The sequence below is a fragment of the Corylus avellana genome, chromosome 3, assembly GCF_965113065.1.
Source record: "Corylus avellana chromosome 3, dhCorAvel1.hap1.2, whole genome shotgun sequence".
NCBI classification, from domain to species: Eukaryota; Viridiplantae; Streptophyta; class Magnoliopsida; order Fagales; family Betulaceae; genus Corylus; species Corylus avellana.
In genome coordinates, this window is record NC_142492.1 from 15,990,434 (window position 1) to 16,010,463 (window position 20,030).

General features: G+C 37.7%; 1 protein-coding gene across 1 annotated transcript; it reads left to right on the forward strand.

Moving 5' to 3' along the window:
- Positions 1-14,055: 14,055 nt before the first annotated feature.
- Positions 14,056-16,497, forward strand: LOC132174259 (uncharacterized). The gene is made up of 4 exons (XM_059585944.2): positions 14,056-14,401; positions 14,506-14,546; positions 15,094-15,153; positions 16,360-16,497. Exons 1-4 carry the CDS (start codon positions 14,056-14,058, stop codon positions 16,495-16,497), a joined length of 585 nt encoding a protein of 194 aa, XP_059441927.1.
- Positions 16,498-20,030: the final 3,533 nt, after the last annotated feature.

Here is a 20,030-nt window from a genome sequence, read left to right on the forward strand (position 1 = left end):
TGCTATTTTATTTCCTTTTTGTATTTTCTTTGTTTTATAGGTTTTTGGAAGAAAAGAAAGCATTTCCGAAAGTATAGGGCTTAAAGGACAAAATTGGGAAGAAGCTAGAAGTTTCGGATCAAGCTTAATCATTCAAATAGTGCGGATGATTGAAGGGGACCTGCGCTCGAGCGCACTTCCAGAGAACGTCCAGACGAATGCAGGCTTGTGCTCATGCGCACAAGAGGAGACTCGATTGCAGTTGTGCGATCGAGCGCACAAGGGCCATGATCGAGCACACCCTTGCGCTAGAGAATTTCAGATGCGGCGCCAGACTTCTTTTGCTTTCTATATTAGGGTTTTTCTAATCCTAGTTGCACTAGGAGTTAAATCTAATAGTGTACTAGGGTTTCTAGGATTTCTAGAGTATTCCTAAGCCTATAAATAGACACTTAAGCCTTTAGAATAAACATACAATTTTAAGGAGAAGAATTAGAGGCTCTTCAAGCTCAAGTTTTCGGGTTTATTCTTTTCCTTTCTATTTTACTTTATGGAGATGTTTAACATCAAACTCATGTGTAACTAAACTCCTTAGTAGGGCTAGATTGAAGCCCTAATTATGTTTATTTAATATTTCAATATTGGCGCCTTTGTGATAATCATATTGTGATGCTTAACTTGATTAACTCCTGTTTTATTAAATTCCTCATATGTGTATGCCTGATCAACATATGCATGTGGTATGAATTAATTATTTAAGTCAATTTGGATGATCGATTCCTGGGCTTAATAGAGTAACAAAAGAATTCATCACGGGTTTTTGGGTTAATCAACATGGAAAACTGGGAGTAGACACCCATGTCCTAGGTTCCATGTGTTTGTCGATTTCTACAGATTTATGCTTTCTTAACGAACAACTTAATAGACACCCATGCCAAATCCTTTAAGAAAGAAAGGAATTAGAGTAGACACTCATGCCTAATTCGTTGCTTAGGGAGATCAATAGCTTAAGGAGTAGACACTCATACCCTTGGGTTGGCAAACATTAGGTATTCATAACATGATTAAATCATTTGCATATTGTTATATTATTTGAGCATGATTAGTCGTGGGTATCAAAGCCCTACCTTTATCTTTATAAACTTAAAAATCAATCTTTGTTTTGTTTTAATTACGGAATTTATTTTAAGCAAAATTTACGGCAATCCTCATGGGAATGATCTCGTACTTGCACCCTATACTACTATTTGGATCTTATGCACTTGCGAGTTAAATGTACATTTATTTATCTATTAATTTAGGTGAATATTTTCACAACAAGTTTATGGCGCCGTTGCTGGGGATTTCGTCAAATTTTGTTTAGAATTATTTTCCTTTAGTTTTGTTATTTTAATTATGTTGTTTCTGTTTCTGTTTTTTTTTTTGTTTTTGTTTTTGTTTTTTTTTTTATTTATTATAATTTTTTTAAATCTAAGATTTTTTTGGTTCTTTTTCTCTGTTTTCTATTCTGTTTCAATTCTGCAGCATACTTCATTCTGTTACTGCAATCGAGCGTAGACTAAGTATGATCAAGCACACTAACCCTGCGATCGAGAGCAGTTCCAGAGGGCATCCAGACAGCAGTACTGAAGCTGCTGTGACTGCAGAGGCAAATCTTCTTATGCAAGGTCGTCTGTTTCTGCGAACGAGCGCACCTTGTGTGCGTTCGAGCGCATCACCACCATACATGCACACCTCTGCGCGAGTGCAATCGAGCGCACTCGGGCAGAGAGTCGTGTGACCTATTTTTAGGTCACATTTACCCCACTCCCTATCAATTTTCCCTAGCGCCGTAACCTCTCATCTGCACTCATCTGCACTCACCACTCTCTCACCGAACCACCCAAGCGCACAGCGCCACCGTCGGTCACCGTTGCACCACGACACACCGCCACTCTGACATAGCACCCCCATCACACCTCTCTATCTCAATTCCCCATTTACTTCCCCCATTCGTCTCCCCTAACCCATTTTTACCATCTCCCCTTTCCCAAAAATTTTTGTTGTTTAAGCACAATCCGTAGGTATGAATTGTGCTCTTGCTTCTTCTATGTTGGTTTGCTCTTGTTTTGCAGGGTGTTGAAGCCATTTTGAAGTGGTTTTACACCACTTGGTTTTGGGAGTGCACACCACCTACTCGATAAAAATCCTGAACCAAGCTGCATAATGCTTAAAGCTCGAGCTTCGTCTTCTCGGGTCGCTGAAACTCAAGCCACCTCCTCCCGACCCACTTTTGACAAGAGGAAGCTTCTCTTCGAGACGACATTTGCAATTCAAGAAGACTTCCAAAACTTTGAAGCTACTAGTTGGGCGGTTGAAGAATTCAAACTCCATGGGTTGAAGAGAATGCTCAAGCTTGTCACCTCCACTGCCTACAAGAAATTGATCACAGTTCTATGAGCACCTCTCTTACGACTGCACCAAGCTGGGTGTCATGTCCTTAATAGTTCGAGGCAAGGATATTGAGGTGACTTCAGCCGACATTGCCACTACTCTCAAGTGCAATGATGAGTACCCTCCAGAAGAAGCAACGTTTGAGGTACAACCTCCCAGGTTCTACGTTGCAGAAATCATTGCAGATATGTGTGAGGGGCAGTTTGAGGACAAGCATAATAATGCTGGCAGTAGGGCTAAGATGCCTCCACAACTCTAGCTTGTGGACTCTATTCTGCATCGCAATGCACTCCCCTTAGGACACAAAACTAAAAGAAAAGATCTGCTCCTCCAAACACTTTACGCCTTTCATAAAGGTTTTTGGTGTTCCATTCCTGCGATCATCTGGAGCCAGATTCACAAACTTTGGAGTGGGGTACATTTAGGGGGAGCTGAGAATACCAACTCATGGGGGTTGCCCTTTCCATTTTTACTCACTCACATACTTCGAAAAAATGGCATAAAGGGCACCTTCGAAGATGGACCAGTCACCATGACCCAGTGGTTTGGCATAAGACAATGGAATCAAAGTCGTTCACACATGCCGAGGATACCTCAAGCACCAGGAGCCGAGGCAGAAGAGTTTGAGGAAGAACCTATGGAAGTAGATGAACCTGCAGCTGAGCAGGAAGCAGAAGAGGAGGAGGAGGAGACTGTCACTATGGGCGCTGCACAATATCGTTCCATCAATAAAGAGATGGTAGAACTCCGGTTTGAGATGGCGAATCAAAGATGGGAGGCCAGGGAGGAGAAGGTCCGAGCAGATCAGAGATTAGCAAGATAAGAAGAACTGCCGCAAAAAAGAAGGGAAACTGCCGCGATCTGTTCTAGACCTTTGCCACCACCTTTAGGGCCATCTTCTTCGGGACAATAGTGATAGGAGGACAACAGTCTGGCTAAAGATGTTAAACTTAGCGCTCATGGGAGGCACCCCACAGTTTATCCTGTTATTTTTTTTTTTTTCGATTTGTTTTTCAGTTTATTTTTATATTTATCTTTAGTTTCTTGTTGTTTCCTTTTTATTTGTTGAGTGTTTTACTTTTTAGGAACGAGTGTGCTTACTGTTGTGCAAATTTTAATATACTCGCAAGTGCACGAATTGTTTGCAATATAATGTTTTACAAGTGCGAGGTCGAATCCATAGTGAATTGTGTTTTTGAAAGAGCAACTTATATCTAAACTAATGAAATCCTAATCTAGTTCCAAAAATGGTTTTAATTTTGGTTTTAAAAATTAAAAGACAAACATAAACTAATTAAAATAAACTAAGAGATAAAAACTAAGGTTTGCGAATTCACACTCATCGAATCATAACAACATATTTCCGTGTTTATCAATATTAATCTGAAGTTCTCACAATTAAAATCTTAGATATGTTTTACTATGCTTCAAACAATTAATCAAAACCATCCCATGTATCTATTCATTGCACAAATCACAAAAGGAATCAAATATCAATTAAATCATCAGATGTATCCGTAAATCACAAAAGATATCCAATCTTAATTGAAACACCCAATGTATCCGTAGAACAAATCACAAGGGATATCAAATGATTTAGGCAAATAAAATTAAGTAATCAATTATGTGAAATTATCTTAAATCATCAAATGTATCCTAGAATCACAAAAGATATCCAAGAATCACTCCACACATTGAAAAGAAGTAAAACAATTGAAATATTAAACCCGATAAAATCAGATAAATAAAGACTTACATGAAATAATTGATGTTCTTCATCGGTGAGGCTTCATCTCCAACCTTAGTTGGGAATTTAGCTCAACATAAAAATAAAACCTAAATCTAAAGAAAACTTAAACTAAAAAGAGAAAAACTGTAGAATTTTGCTCTCTGAAACTCTCTATATTTTCTTGAATGCAAAGAAGTCTATTTATAGGCTTAGAAAAGTACTAGAAGCCCTATTAAACCTAGATAATTCGGAGGTTTGTCTCCCAGTCAAAATAGAAGTCTGAAATCGGAATAGGATTCTTCCAGATTTGTGTCTCTTAATTGCGGGACGATTTTGTCATAGTAACCGTCCGAATTATGAAAATCCTATTTCACAATGAATTGTATTATTTTGAGTTAGCTTTGCAATGCCATTTGAATCACTTCAATCCGATATTTGAGCATAAAGTTATGGTAAAAAAACTGAGACATGTACAGAATTTGAATTTGAATCCGATCCGAAATCTTATCCAATCTGATCTTTTATTCAATTTAATCTGATTTAACCTTTTTCTTAGATTTGGTTGGACTTAACCACATCATCTAGGTCTTCTTAAAGTATGCTTTCTTTCAAACTTTTCATTTTTCCCTTTAAAGTTGTAGTTTTTCTTTAATGACCTACAAAACACTAAAAACACAAAACTAACACAAAAATTTAAATAACGACACAACTTAAGGATTAACTAATGTAAATAAAGGGGTCCAAATATGCAACATCTGGCACTTATCACTTACGTTCAAGTTTGGGGGGGTGCTACGAGCCATGCTATTCCAGACAGTTTCGTTCTCCCGAGTAAGATCTTTCCATGTTTTACACAAATTGGGGACAATGTGTAATTTATGTTTGGGGGTATGGGAGGCACATTTACACACACTTGGTCCTAATTATTTTATTTTATTTTTTTTAGAAAAGGAAAATATGCATGTTCATGTTTGTCTTAAAATTTTGGTTGATCAAAAAGAATTGTGATTTGATTTCATTGGTGAGCTTACAATTTTGAACACATGATCTGATGATAGAGTTTTTCAGTTTGGCTACTTGCTTTAGGCAGTTGAGAATTCACATGTTTAATCTGATCTTACACAAGCACATTAGCATATAATTTGTAGGGTATGACATAAATGTCTGATGTGTATGTTTCTATGTCTTGGGTAAAACTGGATGACTTATTAGATAGATACTTTGTCATATTTATAAATAAATAAATAAAAATGATCATTGATAAGCTTTTCACTAAGTAACTGGACCTCTTGTCTTATTAAGCATTGAGTGTTCACATCAAAATGTGAGAATTTTGATTTGATTAATGTCATAGCTAGTTTGGTTTCATAGCTTTTTTGACTTGAGTATGTAAGTCCTTAGGGGTGTCTTTACACCTAATGTCCTAAAACCATCTGGTTTGGGAGTCATTGGCCTAACACTCGCAACATGGGTCAATTAGAAAGCTTAAGGGAACTAAACATCGCACAACCTGACCAAAAAGAAAAAAGAAGAAAAAGAAAGTTATGCCATAGTTATTCATTCTAATAGGAATTTCAGTGAACTTTGAGATATTTAGAGATTGCACCTTGGAATTACTTGGAAGCTTCAAATTTTTGTGCTAGTTCACTTTACACTGTTTCAAATTTGTGATGCCGTAGCCTGCCCTTTGTATGTAATTAGACTTCAAAATTTTAATTCATTATGAAGATGAAGTTTATTTGTTTAAGCTTGCCAATGAATGAAAACAATGGTTTTGAGTGATACTTCAATTTTTGGATAACATGAACTTGTGCATAATGTTTGTGGGTAACATTTTTGAAAAACCCTCATGAGAGTTCACTCGTCCTCTAGGGAAAATCTAGGGGTTTAAAAGGCTTGTTGTATGTGCTAAATGCAATTGTACATCACACGAAAGATGGATTTATCTTTTTGTTTTTTGTTTATTAGCTTCGTATTGCTAAGGGACTAGCAATATGTAAATTTGGGGGTGTGTTAAGTGCCAAAATATTCATATTTTAGCTCTTAACTTATATTTGTTAATCCCTTAGTCTTGTTAGTTTGTGCTATTTTATTTTCTTTTTGTATCTTCTTTGTTTTATAGGTTTTTGGAAGAAAAGAAAGCATTTCCGAAAGTATCGGGCTTAAAGGACAAAATTGGGAAGAAGCTAGAAGTTTTGGATCAAGCTTAATCATTTAGATAGTGCGATCAATCGCAGGGGACCTGCGCTCAAGCACACTTCCGAGAACGTCCAGACGAATGCAGGCTTGCACTCGTGCACACAAGAGGAGACTCGATCGCAGACGTGCGATCGAGTGCACATGGGCCGCGATCGAGCACACTCGGGCGCTAGAGAATTTCATATGCGGAGCCAAATTTCTTTTGCTTTCCATATTAGGGTTTTTTCTAATCCTAGTTGCACTAAGACTAAACTCTACAAGTTTACTAGGGTTTTTAGGATTTCTAGAGTATTCCTAAGCCTATAAATAGACCCTTAAGCCTCTAGAATAAACACACAATTTTAAGGAGAAGAATTGGAGGCTCTTCAAGCTCAAGTTTTCGGGTTTATTCTTATCCCTTTTATTTTATTTTATGGAGATGTTTGACATCAAACTCATGTGTAACTAAACTCCTTAGTAGGGTTAGACTGAAGCCCTAATTATGTTTATTTAATATTTCAATATTGGCGCCTTTGGGATAATCATATTGTAATGCTTAACTTGATTAATTCCTGTTTTATTGAATTCCTCATATGTGTGTGCGTGATCAACATATGCATGTGGTATGAATTAGTTATTTAAGTCAATTTGGATGATCGAGTTTTGGGCTTAATAGAGTAACAAAAGAATTCCGCACGGGTTCTTAGGTTAATCAACATGGAAAACCAGGAGTAGACACCCATGCTCTAGGTTCCATGTGTTTGTGATTCTCACAGATTTATGCTTTCTTAAAGAACAACTTAGTAGACACCCATGCTAAATCATTTAAGAAAGAAAAGAATTAGTGTAGACACCCATGCCTAATTTGTTGCTTAGGAAGATCAATAGCTTAAGGAATAGACACCCATATCCTTAGGTTAGCAAACATTAGGTATTCATAGTATGATTAAAGCATTTACATATTGTTATATTATTTGAGCATGATTAGTGGTGGATATCAAAGTCCCTACCTTTATCTTTATTAACTCAAAAATCAATCTTTGTTTTGTTTTAATTACGGAATTTATTTTAAGCAAAATTTACGGCAATCTTTGTGGGAAGGATCTCGTACTTGCACCCTATACTACTATTTTGATCTTGTGCACTTGCGAGTTAAACGTGCATTTATTTGCCTATTAATTTAGGTGGATATTTTCACAACACTCGAGCCCAGCAAGGCACGCTCGAGCGCACCCCCGCCTATGATGAAGCAAGCAGCGCCCATGCGCTGCGCCGTAGAAGCCCTGAAGAATTCCCGAGTACGCTTGAGTGCACCTAGTGTGCGATTGAGCGTACTTAGGTTGGCCTGGTAGCCCCGAAGTCCTAGGGTTTTATTATATATAGCACTCTTTTATTTTGTAAACACACGTTGGGAGGCGCCGTTTAGAGCAAAAATTTGACCTGTAGTCGTTCTTGAGCTCTTTGGACGTATCTCTTTGTAAGTTATTGATTTTTCATGTTTTTTCAATTGATTTAATTGTGTTGTTTTTAGTCTTGAGAGGCTAAAACCTTCAACTAAGGTTGAAGATGAAGCTTCGTCAATGATAAACAATTGTATTCTCGTTATTTGTTCGTACAATTTTGATTATTGAATAAAAGTGTTGTTTCATTCAAATTCAATTGGTTGATTAATATATTTTAATTGAATATTTGGTTATTCATTGTAAAAATATTGGATATTCGATGTGTTTCATTGATGGATACATCGAATGTAACAACCTCATCTCATATAGCGGAAAAACTGTAATTATCAATACAAAAAAATACTGTTAAAATACTTTTCTTTATACAAAAATACCCAAAGCTATGTCGTACAAGGCATTTATACAAATCTATCCGACAGTCTAAATTCTAGACAAAACTTAACCAACTTGGAATCTCTGTACATCTCAATATGAATCTCTAATCACAACTGCATAATTACCTTGATTTTCCATTCCTGCAAGCACTACAAAAAACTGTGAAGTAGTGAGTCAATTGATTTCCGACAATATAAATCATTGTTGAATCATATATATAGCAAAATGCTAGACAAGTTATAAAACCACAAAAATCCGTATTATTGGATATCAATATCATACTCAGTAAGTAAGAATACTTACAGTGGATTACATGAATGGATCATCAAAGGTAATTACTTGAAACCCGTTCTGCTGCAGTTGGTCCATACCCATAACAATCTCTTCACTGACTTTCTCTCTCTCTCTCTCTCTTAAACACTCTTAGAAAGAAGAAAGACCGAGTAAAAAGCGGAAGAATGAAGAATATATGCAAGGGATGGGAGAGGAGATGAGTTGTGAAAATTGTGAAGGAGAAGAGCTCTATTTATAGGAGAAAATCAAATACTATTTCACCAACCCTATACTATTTCACCAACCCTATACTATTCCACCAACCCTACACTATTCCACCAACCCTATACTATTTCACCAACCCTACACTATTCCACCAACCCTACACTATTCCACCAACCCTACACTATTCCACCAACCCTATACTATTTCACCAACCATATACTATTCTACCTTCTTATTCTACCATCCTTATACCTACCATATACTATCTTATTATATCACCAATTATTACAATCATACTCCAAATTATACCAATCAATCATCAATTATCATATATCTTAAATCTCCCAATAAAATAATCAATATAAAATCATCATCATGATATAATAACCTCAAATCAATATTCATTCCAATAATATTCATAAGATCTAATAAGTTCCTCAAGAATAAATATTATTACCTAATATCATCAATAAATGTCTCAACCTCAAAGTAAATGCCATTACCTAATATGAATATTAATATAATCATAGCATCAATTTAATATCTCTAAAATAAGACTTTAAAAATCTGGGGTGCTACATCGAATCATTCGATTGAAGTTGGATATCCATTGTGATTCGTTTATCAAACCGATACATTGGATGATTTGATCTCAATGGGGGTATTCTTTGTGATTTGTTAAAAGATGGATTCATTGAATGTTTTAATACATATATTTTTATGAAACATCAAACAACAAATAGAGCTTTAATGTTTGTCGGGTGTATGAACAAATACGAGGATATGTTGTTTAGATTTGGTGAAGTGAATTATAAAACCTTAGTATTTTAATTCATTTGATTTACACTCAATTTTCATTTAGTTTATCTTTCTACACAACAAAATCACACAATTTGGAACTAGGTTAAAATAGGATTAATCTAAATAGAAATTGATTTTCACGATGCAATTCCCTACGGATTCGACCTCACACTTGCACACACTATATTGCAAACGAGTCGTGGGCTTGCAGTAATTTAAAACTTAGAATAAGTTTTTGGCGCCGTTGCCGATGAATTGTTTTGTTTGTGAAAATTGATTTTTGTTTAAATTGATTTTATTTTTCTACTAGTTTAGGTAGCATTTTTATTTTATTTTTGCAATTTTGTTCCATTTTATTTGTTTCTGTTTGCAAAACTAATAAAAAAAAGGAGAAGTTTTTGTGGTTGTTTTTCATCTCTGTTTCAGTTTCTGCCGAAGGAACCAAACACAGTACGCTCGAGCGCACCTTAGCATGCTCGAGCACACAGGCAGCAAGCGAGCTGCACCTACACTCGACACTTCCGCCCCAACGCTCCAGCGCATTGCACACGCACACTTGAGCACATACCATTGCCGCTTGAGCGCACTAGCGCAGTAGTAGCACACCTAATGGACCAACGCATGCCTGTGCTTGATCCCGCTTCACCTGAGCTCGAGCGCATCTCTGTAGACAGCTTCAGCAGTCCGGCAGCAGCTAAGAAAAATTTTCATTTTGTGATTATTTTATTTTTTTTGTTTTTGTTTTTCTTATTTTTATGAATATTTTGTTTTTGTTAGTTAGTTTATTTTAGCATTCTTTTTTGTTTTTGTTTGGTGTATGCTTGGTTGGAGATCCTTGAACTTAGAATTGATACCCTTAGATCCCAACATAGAAAAAACTCCTAGGAGATCGGAGAGCACCAGTTGAGCTAGAGACTGTTGAGATGGGAGACCAACCTGTACCAGAGAATGTGGACCTCACTAGATCTATGAGAGATTTGTTCGCACCTGTTGCGACAAACTCGCCTTCGTGTATAGTTTTGCCCCCAACCAATGCCACGTAATTTGACCTAAAACCTCATGTCATTCAAGTCTTACCTTCATTCCATGGTCTAGAGTTTGAAAATCCATATAGTCATGTGAAGAAATTCCATGACATATGTGCCACATTCAAATTCCATAATTTTTCTGAAGTGTCAGTTAATTTGAGGCTATTCCTTTTCTCTCTTCATTATAAAGCTAAGGCATGGTTGGATTCTAACATGCTTGAATCCATCACATCATGGGAAATATTGTTGAACAAGTTTTACAATAAATTTTTCCCGATGTCCAGAGTCAATGAGTGCCGAAAGGAAATTAGTTCCTTCACTCAGGAGGAGGATGAGAAGTTTTCCGATAGTTGGGAGAGATTCAAGGAGTTGTTGATAAAATGCCCTCCACATGGATATGAGAGATGGAGGCTCGTTCAATTTTTCTACCAGACTCAATCCAACCGTAGTATGATCAAGTCTATGAATGGGGGAGCATTCTTAAGTTTGACAAGAGATGAAGCTTGCAAATCTTTGGATAATTTTTTTGACAACTTCCAGCAGTGGAATTTTTCAAGTTGTCGGGATAGATATACCCATGCTCCCAAGAAAGGAGGCATCTATGAGGTGAAGGAAGATATTGATTTGAGGATGAAGATAAATGCTCTCACCAAGAAGGTCGACGCTCTTGCAGTGGGTCAGTCCATCAATACTGCCAACACATTCAATGTTGATAGCTATTTCATCTGTGCTAGTCCTACGCACTTAGCACTGAATTGTCCTCTTCACCAGCTTTTGCCGAGTGCCCAATGGAACAAGTGAACGCTTTCAATGATTACCAGAAGCAAGCAAGTGGACCTTATTCGAAGACTTATCCAGGGTGGAGGAACCCCCAAATTTCTCATGGAAGTAGAACCAACCAATGAATTAGGGAGGGGCCCCTCATCATGCTCAAAATCAATACCCTCCCGGATTTCTTCCACCGGTTCAAAATCATGGTTGCTCGGCTCACCCAGCGCCACCTCCTACATCTTCGTCACAATCATCTCTGGAGGACACAATGAAGGCATTCATACAATCAAACAACCGGACCTTACAAGAGCTCAAGAATTCTACTATGGCCAATGGACAAGCCATAAATGAAGTGAAGAATGCCACCATGGTTAACACCTAAGCAATTGCTAAGATGGAGAGTCAAATTGGACAGATAGCCAATCACTTGGGTGAAAGAGAAAAGGGAATGTTCCCTAGTCAGCCCGTGCCCAACCCAAAAGGACAATTTATGGTTGGAAATTCTTCAAATCCTGTGCACGGGCAGGAACATGTGCAAGCGATTGTCACACTAAGGTCTGGGAGACAAGTGGACAATCAATTGGTTTCTGCCTAAAGAGAACCCTGCTATGCCTCAAGGGCAAGAAAGTGGAAACAATGAGGAGAGAGATGAAGAGCCATCTAAAGCCACACACACTATTGAGGATCCTCCTAGGTCATTTGTACCTAAGGCGCCTTACCCTAAAAGATTACACGCGCCTAAGAAATGAGGGAAGTTTGAGGACATTCTGGAGGTGTTCAAACAAGTCCAAATCAACATACCATTTTTGGATGTCATCCAGCAAGTGCCGTCTTATCCCAAGTTCTTGAAAGACTTGATTACTATCAAGAGGAGCCCCTCATCATGGTCAAAATCAATGCCCTACCAGATTTCTTCCACCGGTTTAAAATCATGATCGATCAGCTCATCCAGCCCCACCTCCTGCATTCCAAGCTCCAAATCAAGTGCCAGCGTCGTCTTCATAGTCATCTTTGGAAGCCACTCCTAAGGAGTTCCAATCTCAGACCTTACAGCCTCTCAAGGACTTCATGCAGCTCACAGGCCAATCCATAAGTGAAGTGAGGAATGCGACCGTGGTAAACACCCAAGCAATTGCTAAGCTGGAGAGTCAAATTGGATAGATAGCCAATCACTTGGGTGAAAGAGAGAAGGGCAAGTTCCCAAGTCAGCCCATGCCCAACCCTAAGGGACAATTTGCGGTTGGAAGTTCTTCAAATCCTGCGTACAGGCAGGAACAAGTGCAATCTATTGTAACACTTAGATCAGGGAGACAAGTGGACACTAAAGTTGTTCAACAAGAAAAGAACCCTACTATGCCGAAAGGGCAAGAAAGACACAACAATGCGGAGAGAGATGCTGAGCCTACCATAGTCACACCCATTATTGATGATCCCCCAAGGAATTTTGTCCCAAAAGCTCTTTATCTAGAAAGATTGAAAGCTCCGAAGAAAAGTGCATAGTTTGCTGAAATTTTGGAGGTATTCAAGCAAGTTCAGATAAACATCCCATTTTTGGATGCCATCCAGCAAGTGCCATCATATGCTAATTCTTGAAGGATTTGGTCACTGTTAAGAGGAAGACAAATGTCCCAAAGAAAGCATTTTTGACTGAGCAAGTCAGCTCCATCCTTCAATGCAAGCTGCCCATTAAGTATAAGGACCCTGGGTGTCCTACCATCTCTTGCATGATAGGAGGCAGCCGGATTGACAGGGCGTTATTGGATCTTGGAGAAAGTGTGAATCTCCTGCCCTATTCAGTCTACCTATAATTGGGGTTGGGAGAATTGAAGCCCACATCTTTGACACTCCAGTTGCCTGATAGGTCTGTGAAGGTCCCAAGGGGAATCATGAGGATGCGTTGATTAAGGTAGATAAATTTTACTTCCCTGTGGACTTTATAGTGATAGACACGGAACCAATTCAGAATGTTGGGAGTCAAATTCCGATGATTTTAGGGCGACCTTTCTTAGCCACGGCTAACGCCCTAATCAACAATAGGACTGGGGTAATGAAGATTTCTTTTGGGAATATGATAGTGGAGCTAAACATTTTTGACATCAACAAGCAGCCACTTGACTATGATGAAGTCCAAAATGTGTGCCTAATTGAAGAAATAACATATGAGACTGCTAGTGAGTTAAGCATGGAGGACCCTATGGGAGAGTGTTTCACTCAATTTGGAGGTGATCTGGACCTTGACAGGTTACTGGAGCAAGATTGTGCTTTGTATGAGCCTAGCATTGAGGACCCTGAGGTGGATTGTTTTGCTCAATTTGGAGATAATCTGAACCTCGATAGGTTATTTGAGCAAGCTGAGACTGTGAGTGAGCCAAGTATGGAGGACCCTGTGGTAGAATGCTTTGCTCAATTTGGATATGATCTGGACCTTGACAAGTTAATTGAGCTAATTGGTATTTTCAGAGAGCCATGTATTGAGGATCCTGTGATAAAATTTTTTGCTCAATCTGAAGATAATTTGGACTTTGACAGGTTTCTTGAGCCAGCTGAGATGGTTAGTGAGCCCAGTATTGAGGACCCTATGATGGAGTACTTTGCTCAATTTGGATGTGGACCGGACTTTGACAAAGTAATCGAGCAAGTTAATGCCGTTTTGGATTCCATTCCGAAGTTGCAATCGAAAAATGGGAAAACCACTGAGAGGTCATTCCCCAAACCATCTTCATCAGCAGCTGAGCCTCTCAAGTAGGATGAAGGTACCATATCTCTAATTTCTGATAGCAAATGGGTTAGTCCCATTCATATGGTGCCTAACTGGTTGGGTGCGACCGTGGGGAAGAATAAGGACAACGAGTTGGTCCTAACTCGTGTTCAGAAAGGATGGCAGGGGAGCATTGATTACCGCGAGCTAAATGCCACAACAAGGAAAGATCATTTCTCTCCCTTGTTCATCGATCGAATGTTGGAACGGTTAGTTGGATATCCCTACTACTGTGTCCTCGATGGTTATTCTAGCCATAACCGAGTTCTTTTGGACCACAAAGATCAAGAGAAGCCCATTTTCATTTGTTCTTTTGGTGCATTTGCCTACTGTCATAAGTTGTTTGGGTCATGCGACGGACCTGCTGTGGAGAGTCTAGCTGAAGACGGTAAACTTAGCACTTGTGGGAGGCAACCCCTTGTTACTTTGACTTTTTTGTTATCATTGATTTTGTTTTGCTTGTTTTCGTTTTTGTTTGGTTGTTTGTTTCAGAACAAGTGTTTTCAATTCAAGTTTGGGGGACGTTCTCCAACGTATGCCCGAAGTCTTCCTCCCATTTGATATTGTATTTCTGGCCACATTGGAGACAATGTGTCAATTAAGTTTGGGGGTAGGAAAGACATGACTATCCATTTCTTTGTATGTTGATCTCACTTTGCACGTACTGGAGCATGTGTTGTCTCAAATTCCATCTATGAGTGAATTGATTTTTGGATGTCCTGATGATGTGACTGTGGTGTTCATTTTGTTAAACTTGCTCATGAGTAAAAACCATGTGTTTGTGTGGAAGTTCATGTTTGTCAACAACATAGTGTTTTAATGTTTGGGGGTATCATTACTGTTAAACCCTCACGAGACTTCACTCGTCCTTTAGGGATGCCTAGGGGTTTAAAAGGTTTGTTGCATATGCTAAATGCAATTGTCTCTCCCACGACAGCGGACTTATGTTTCATGTTTTCATTTTTTTTTTGATGAATGCCAAATATTGTATATTTAGGCCCCTTAACTTGTAACTGTTAAGCTTTTAGCTTTGTTATTTTCTGATTTTGTGGTTAGTTTTGATGTTTTCGTGTTTTGCAGGTCATTGAGAGAAAACTGCGGTTTGAAGGTGGAAATTTGCAAAGAAATTGTGAGCCCCTGGTAGTGCGATCGAGTGCAGAGTCACGATCGAGCGCACCTACGCTCGAGCCCATGCAAGGCATGCTCGAGTGCACATCTACGTCAGCCCTAGCACGCAGCGCTTGAGGCTGTGCCACAGAAGCCTTGAAGACCCAAGTGCGCTCAAGCGCACTGTGAGTGCGATTGAGTGCACTCATGCTGATTTGGAAGCGCCAAAGCCTTAGTTTATTTTATTATTTATAACATATTTTTCTTTTGTAACCCTAGACTGGAGGCGGCATTGAGAGCTGTATTTCGACCTTTTTGTCGTTCTAGAGCTCTTGCTTCATTTTCCATTGTAAGTTTTACGTTTTTCATGATGTCAATTCATTTTGTTATGATTTTTGTTATCATGAGAGGCTAAAACTTTCAACTAAGGTTGAAGATGAAGCCTCGTCATTGATAAACATTCATGTTCTTGTTATTTTATGTATACAATTCGATGTTTAATAAAATTGTTGTTCAAATTTAATTCAATTACTTGATTAATTTTATTTGATTGAGACTTATATCCATTGTGATTTACGGATACAGTGGATGATTTGTCTTTTATTCATACAAAGTTTTATATTCGTTGTGTTTCATCCTTGGATACATCGAATGATTTTATTGAGACTTATATCCTTTGTGATCTACAGATACAGTGGATGATTTGATCTTAATTTTATATTCGTTGTGATTCGTTTAATGGTTGGATTCATCGAATGATTTAATATGCATGTTTACGAAATTTGAACAATATATAAAACCAATTGTTTGTCGGGTGTACGCATAAAATGCATGAATATGTTGTTTGATTTGGCGAGGTAGATTCGGAAAACCTTAGTGCTTTTCCATTAATTGTTTTTAAATCACCTTGTTTATTTTATTTTGCACGACACAATTTGAAAATTCGGAACTAGGTTGAAATAGGGTTAATTTAAATTAGAAAATTGGTTTTTGCAACACAACTCCTTGTGGTTCGACCTCGCACTTGCACACACTTTATTGCAACCGACTCGTACGCTTGTGAGTACAATTAAATTTGTACATAATTTTTCATTTTGTTTTGTTAAGGGACTAGCAAAATGTAATTTTGGGGGTATTTGATGAGTGCTAAATATTGTATATTATGGCTCCCTTAATTTGCTTTCGTTAATCCTTTCGCTTAATTATTTTTTAATGTTTGTGTTAGTTTTGGTGCCTTAGTGTTTTGCAAGTAAGGGAAACTGCGGTTTGAATATAGAAGATGTAAAGGAATTGAAGAAAAGCACTTCTGGAGTTGGGATCGAGAGCACTACACTGGTGCTCGAGCCCAGTAGCCTTACGCTCGAGCATGGACAGTAGCGCATGAGCGCTCAACACCAAGCACTGTGCTGCTGGAGACCTGATGCCCGAGTGCGACCTCGCGGTGCTGAAATCCTAGGGTAATGTTATAAATACCATAGTTTTCTAGGGAAAGGCACCAATGGGCGTCGTTCATTGTAATTTTCCAATTTTCTAACATTTTTGAGCTCTGAACCCGATTCCCTTTGTAAGTTTTTTTCTTTTCATGAATTCAATCCATTTTCATGATGTTGTTTGAAGTCATGAGAGGCTAAAATCTTCAACGAAGGTGGAAGATGAAGCCTCACCATTGATTAGTTTTATATTTCTCATGTATGTTCGTACAATTCCGACATTAATATAAAAGATGTTCTATTTTAATTCAAGTATTGGACTAAACCCTTTTAATTAATTGTTTGATTATTTGTTTGATTAAACGTTGGATACTCAATGTGTTTCATTCAATGGATACATCGAATCTTTTGATTGAAATTGGATATCCATTGTTTTTCGTAATTCAAACGCATACATTGGATGTTTTGGTCTCAGTTGGATATTTGTTTCAATAGATTAATTTTATAAAGATCATAGAACTTGCGTAGGGTTTAATTGCTTGTCGGATGTATAAACAAAAACATAAGAATGTATGCTTTAATTTGGTGAAGTGAATTCTGAAACCTTAGTGCTTTTTATCATTTGATTTACTCTAGTTTATTTAATTCATAATTTTGCAAGAAAATTCAGAACAAATTCGGAACTAGGTTAAAATAGAATTGATTTAGATAGAAATTAGCTTTCATGACACAATTCCCTGTGGATTCGACCTCGCACTTGCATAAACTATATTGCAAACGACTCGTGCACTTGCGAGTAACATTAAAATTTACAACAAAGATAAACTACTAAACCGCCAAGATTAAAGCATAACCTAGCTGGAAACTTAAAACCAATAACTGAGCTAGCAATTAAATAGCATAACAACTAAGAAACGAGTTAAGCTAAAGAACATTACCTCCTTGAAGCAAAACTTCAAGAACCTCATCTCTTTTCCCACACATAATCTCACAAAACACACTCTCACTGAGTTCTGGTCGCCTGGGGGCGTAAATGAGCGTGTGAGAGTAAGAGGCTAGGGGGTATTTATAGGAGAGGGCACTACCAACTTCTCTGAAAAGTAGTGGACGTCCAGTACTATTGACGTTTACGTCCGATGGTCCCCCATCGTACGTCCTTGTACTTTTTGCAAGCGTAGGTACTGTGGTCCCCCTACATATGTCCTCTACTACGGACAAGAGCGTACGTTCGTCAACCTTAGCGTACGTCCTCCACTACAGACAAGAGCGTATGTCCGTCAACCGTAGCATACGTCCGGTCTGAAAGTCCAAATTCCCAAAATGACCCTCTAGCGGTCCTTAGTGACCCAAAACCCAAATTAACCCTCTAACTAAGCTATCTAAGCTTACTTAATTTATTTAGGTCACTACACATTCCCATGAGGATTGTTGATTTTGTTTAAAACTGATTTTCCGAATTAAATTGCCAATTTGTCATAGATTCGCAATGTTGAAAGAGATAAGAATAATGAAAAGGTTATGGATTTGACATCCACCACTAATTAGACTAATTAAGATACAAATATGCCAATGTTCCAATCATGTTGATATATTTAATGTTTTTCAACCTAAGGCATGGTATCTACTCCTTAAGCTATTGATTTTCCTAAGCTAATTAGGCATGGTATCTACTCTAATTTTTTTCTTTCCCAAAGAATTTAGCATGGTATCTACTAAGCTGTTCTTTAGGGAAACATAATTCTATGGAAATCGACAAACACATGAAGCCTAGGGCATGGTATCTACTCCTAGTTCCCCATATTGACTACCCTAAGAACCAGTGATGAGATTCTTTTGTTACTTTATTAAGCTCAGGAATCTATCATCCAAACTAACGAAATTAACAGATCCACATATGCATATGATAATTAAGTATTTTCATATGGGGAATTCAAATAAACAGAAAATAATCAATTTAAAAAAACCAAAACATGATTGTAACAAAGGCATAACTGAAATCCTAAAAAGACATAATTAGGGCTTCAATCTAGCCTCTAACAAAAGTATTTATCTAGACATAAAAATAAACTAAAAGGAAAGGAAAACAGGAAATCGGAAAACGACTCCTGGAAGTAGCTCAAAATTCTCCTCTTTGGAATTGTGTAATCAAATTGTGAGGTTTAAAGGTCTATTTATAGGCTTATGAGAAACTTAGAGGCCCTAGTAAACCTAGTAAAATCGGAGGTCTAACTTCCTAGTTCAATTAGGATTAGGAAAACCTAATTTGGGGTGAAAAAGGAGTCTGGCCGCATCTGGGCGCTGTGTGCTCGATCCCAAAGGGTGCGCTCGATTGCACTTCTTCGATTGATCCCACTGATATTGCGCTCGAGCGCATGTGTGCTTGAGCCTAATTCTTGGGCGTGCGTGCGCAGCTGCTTGTGCCCGCAATCCTTTGTCTAGCGCTCGAGCCTAGGTCTTGTGCGATCGAGCGCAGATGCGCTTGATCCTGGTGGCTTGTGCTCGATCCCAATGGTTGTAGAATTTTCCCAAATTGCACTTTAAGCTCGAAACTTTTCAGAAATGATTCATTTTCTTCAAAAGCCTATAACAAAAAAAAAAAAAAAAAAAAAAAAAAAAAAAGGAAAACAGAAAACACGAAAAGGAAGTGAAACAACACCTAATAACAAGAGTAAGAGATTAACAAATGTAAATTAAGGGGCTAAAATATGTATATTTTAGCACTTACCACACGTCAAACTTAAATATTGCTAGACCCTTAGCAATACAAAACTAAAAATAAAAGGAAACAAAAACAAAAACACTATATCTCCACTGTCGTAGGAAACACGATTGCATTTAGCATATGCAACAAGCCTTTTAAACCCCAAGGCATCCCTAGTAGGATGAGAGAAGTCTCGTGAGGGTTTAACAAAAATGTTACCCATAAACATTATGCAATGATCATGTTGTCCCCAAAACTCAAGTATCACTTAAAACCATTGATGTGCAAATTTTAATACTCGCAAGTGCACAAATCGATTGTAGTCAATGGATTGCAAGTGCGAGGTCGATCTCAATAGGAATTGTATTCTTGGAAGTAATTTTAAATCTAAATTAATTAAACCCTAATCTAGTTCCAAAATTTTGAGAGATTTTTGTTTGAATGAAAAATCAAAAGCATAAGCAATTTAAAGTGATTGTAATATAAGGACGAAGCACTAGGGTTTCGGAATCCGCACTCACAAATTCATAGCAACCTAATTTCATGATCTATAATATTCCCCAAAGTTCTCACATATAAATCTTTGGTTTGTTTTACTATTGCTTCAAATAATTAATGAAAATATCCCATGTATCCATTCATAACCCAAATCACAAAAAAATCCAAAATTCAATCAAATCATTAACCGTATTCGTAAATCACAAGAAAATATCCAAATTTTTTTTATCAAAACATCAATTGTATCCAGAGAATAAATCACAGGGGAAATCCAACTTTTT

Coding starts and splice junctions, on each gene's coding strand:
- LOC132174259 (XM_059585944.2), top strand. CDS start 14,056: ATGGTGCCTAACTGGTTGGGTGCGACCGTGGGGAAGAATAAGGACAAC. Junction 14,547..15,093: donor TTTGGGGGACGTTCTCCAAC/GTATGCCCGAAG, acceptor CGTGTTTTGCAG/GTCATTGAGAGAAAACTGCG. Junction 15,154..16,359: donor AAAGAAATTGTGAGCCCCTG/GTAGTGCGATCG, acceptor TTGGTGCCTTAG/TGTTTTGCAAGTAAGGGAAA.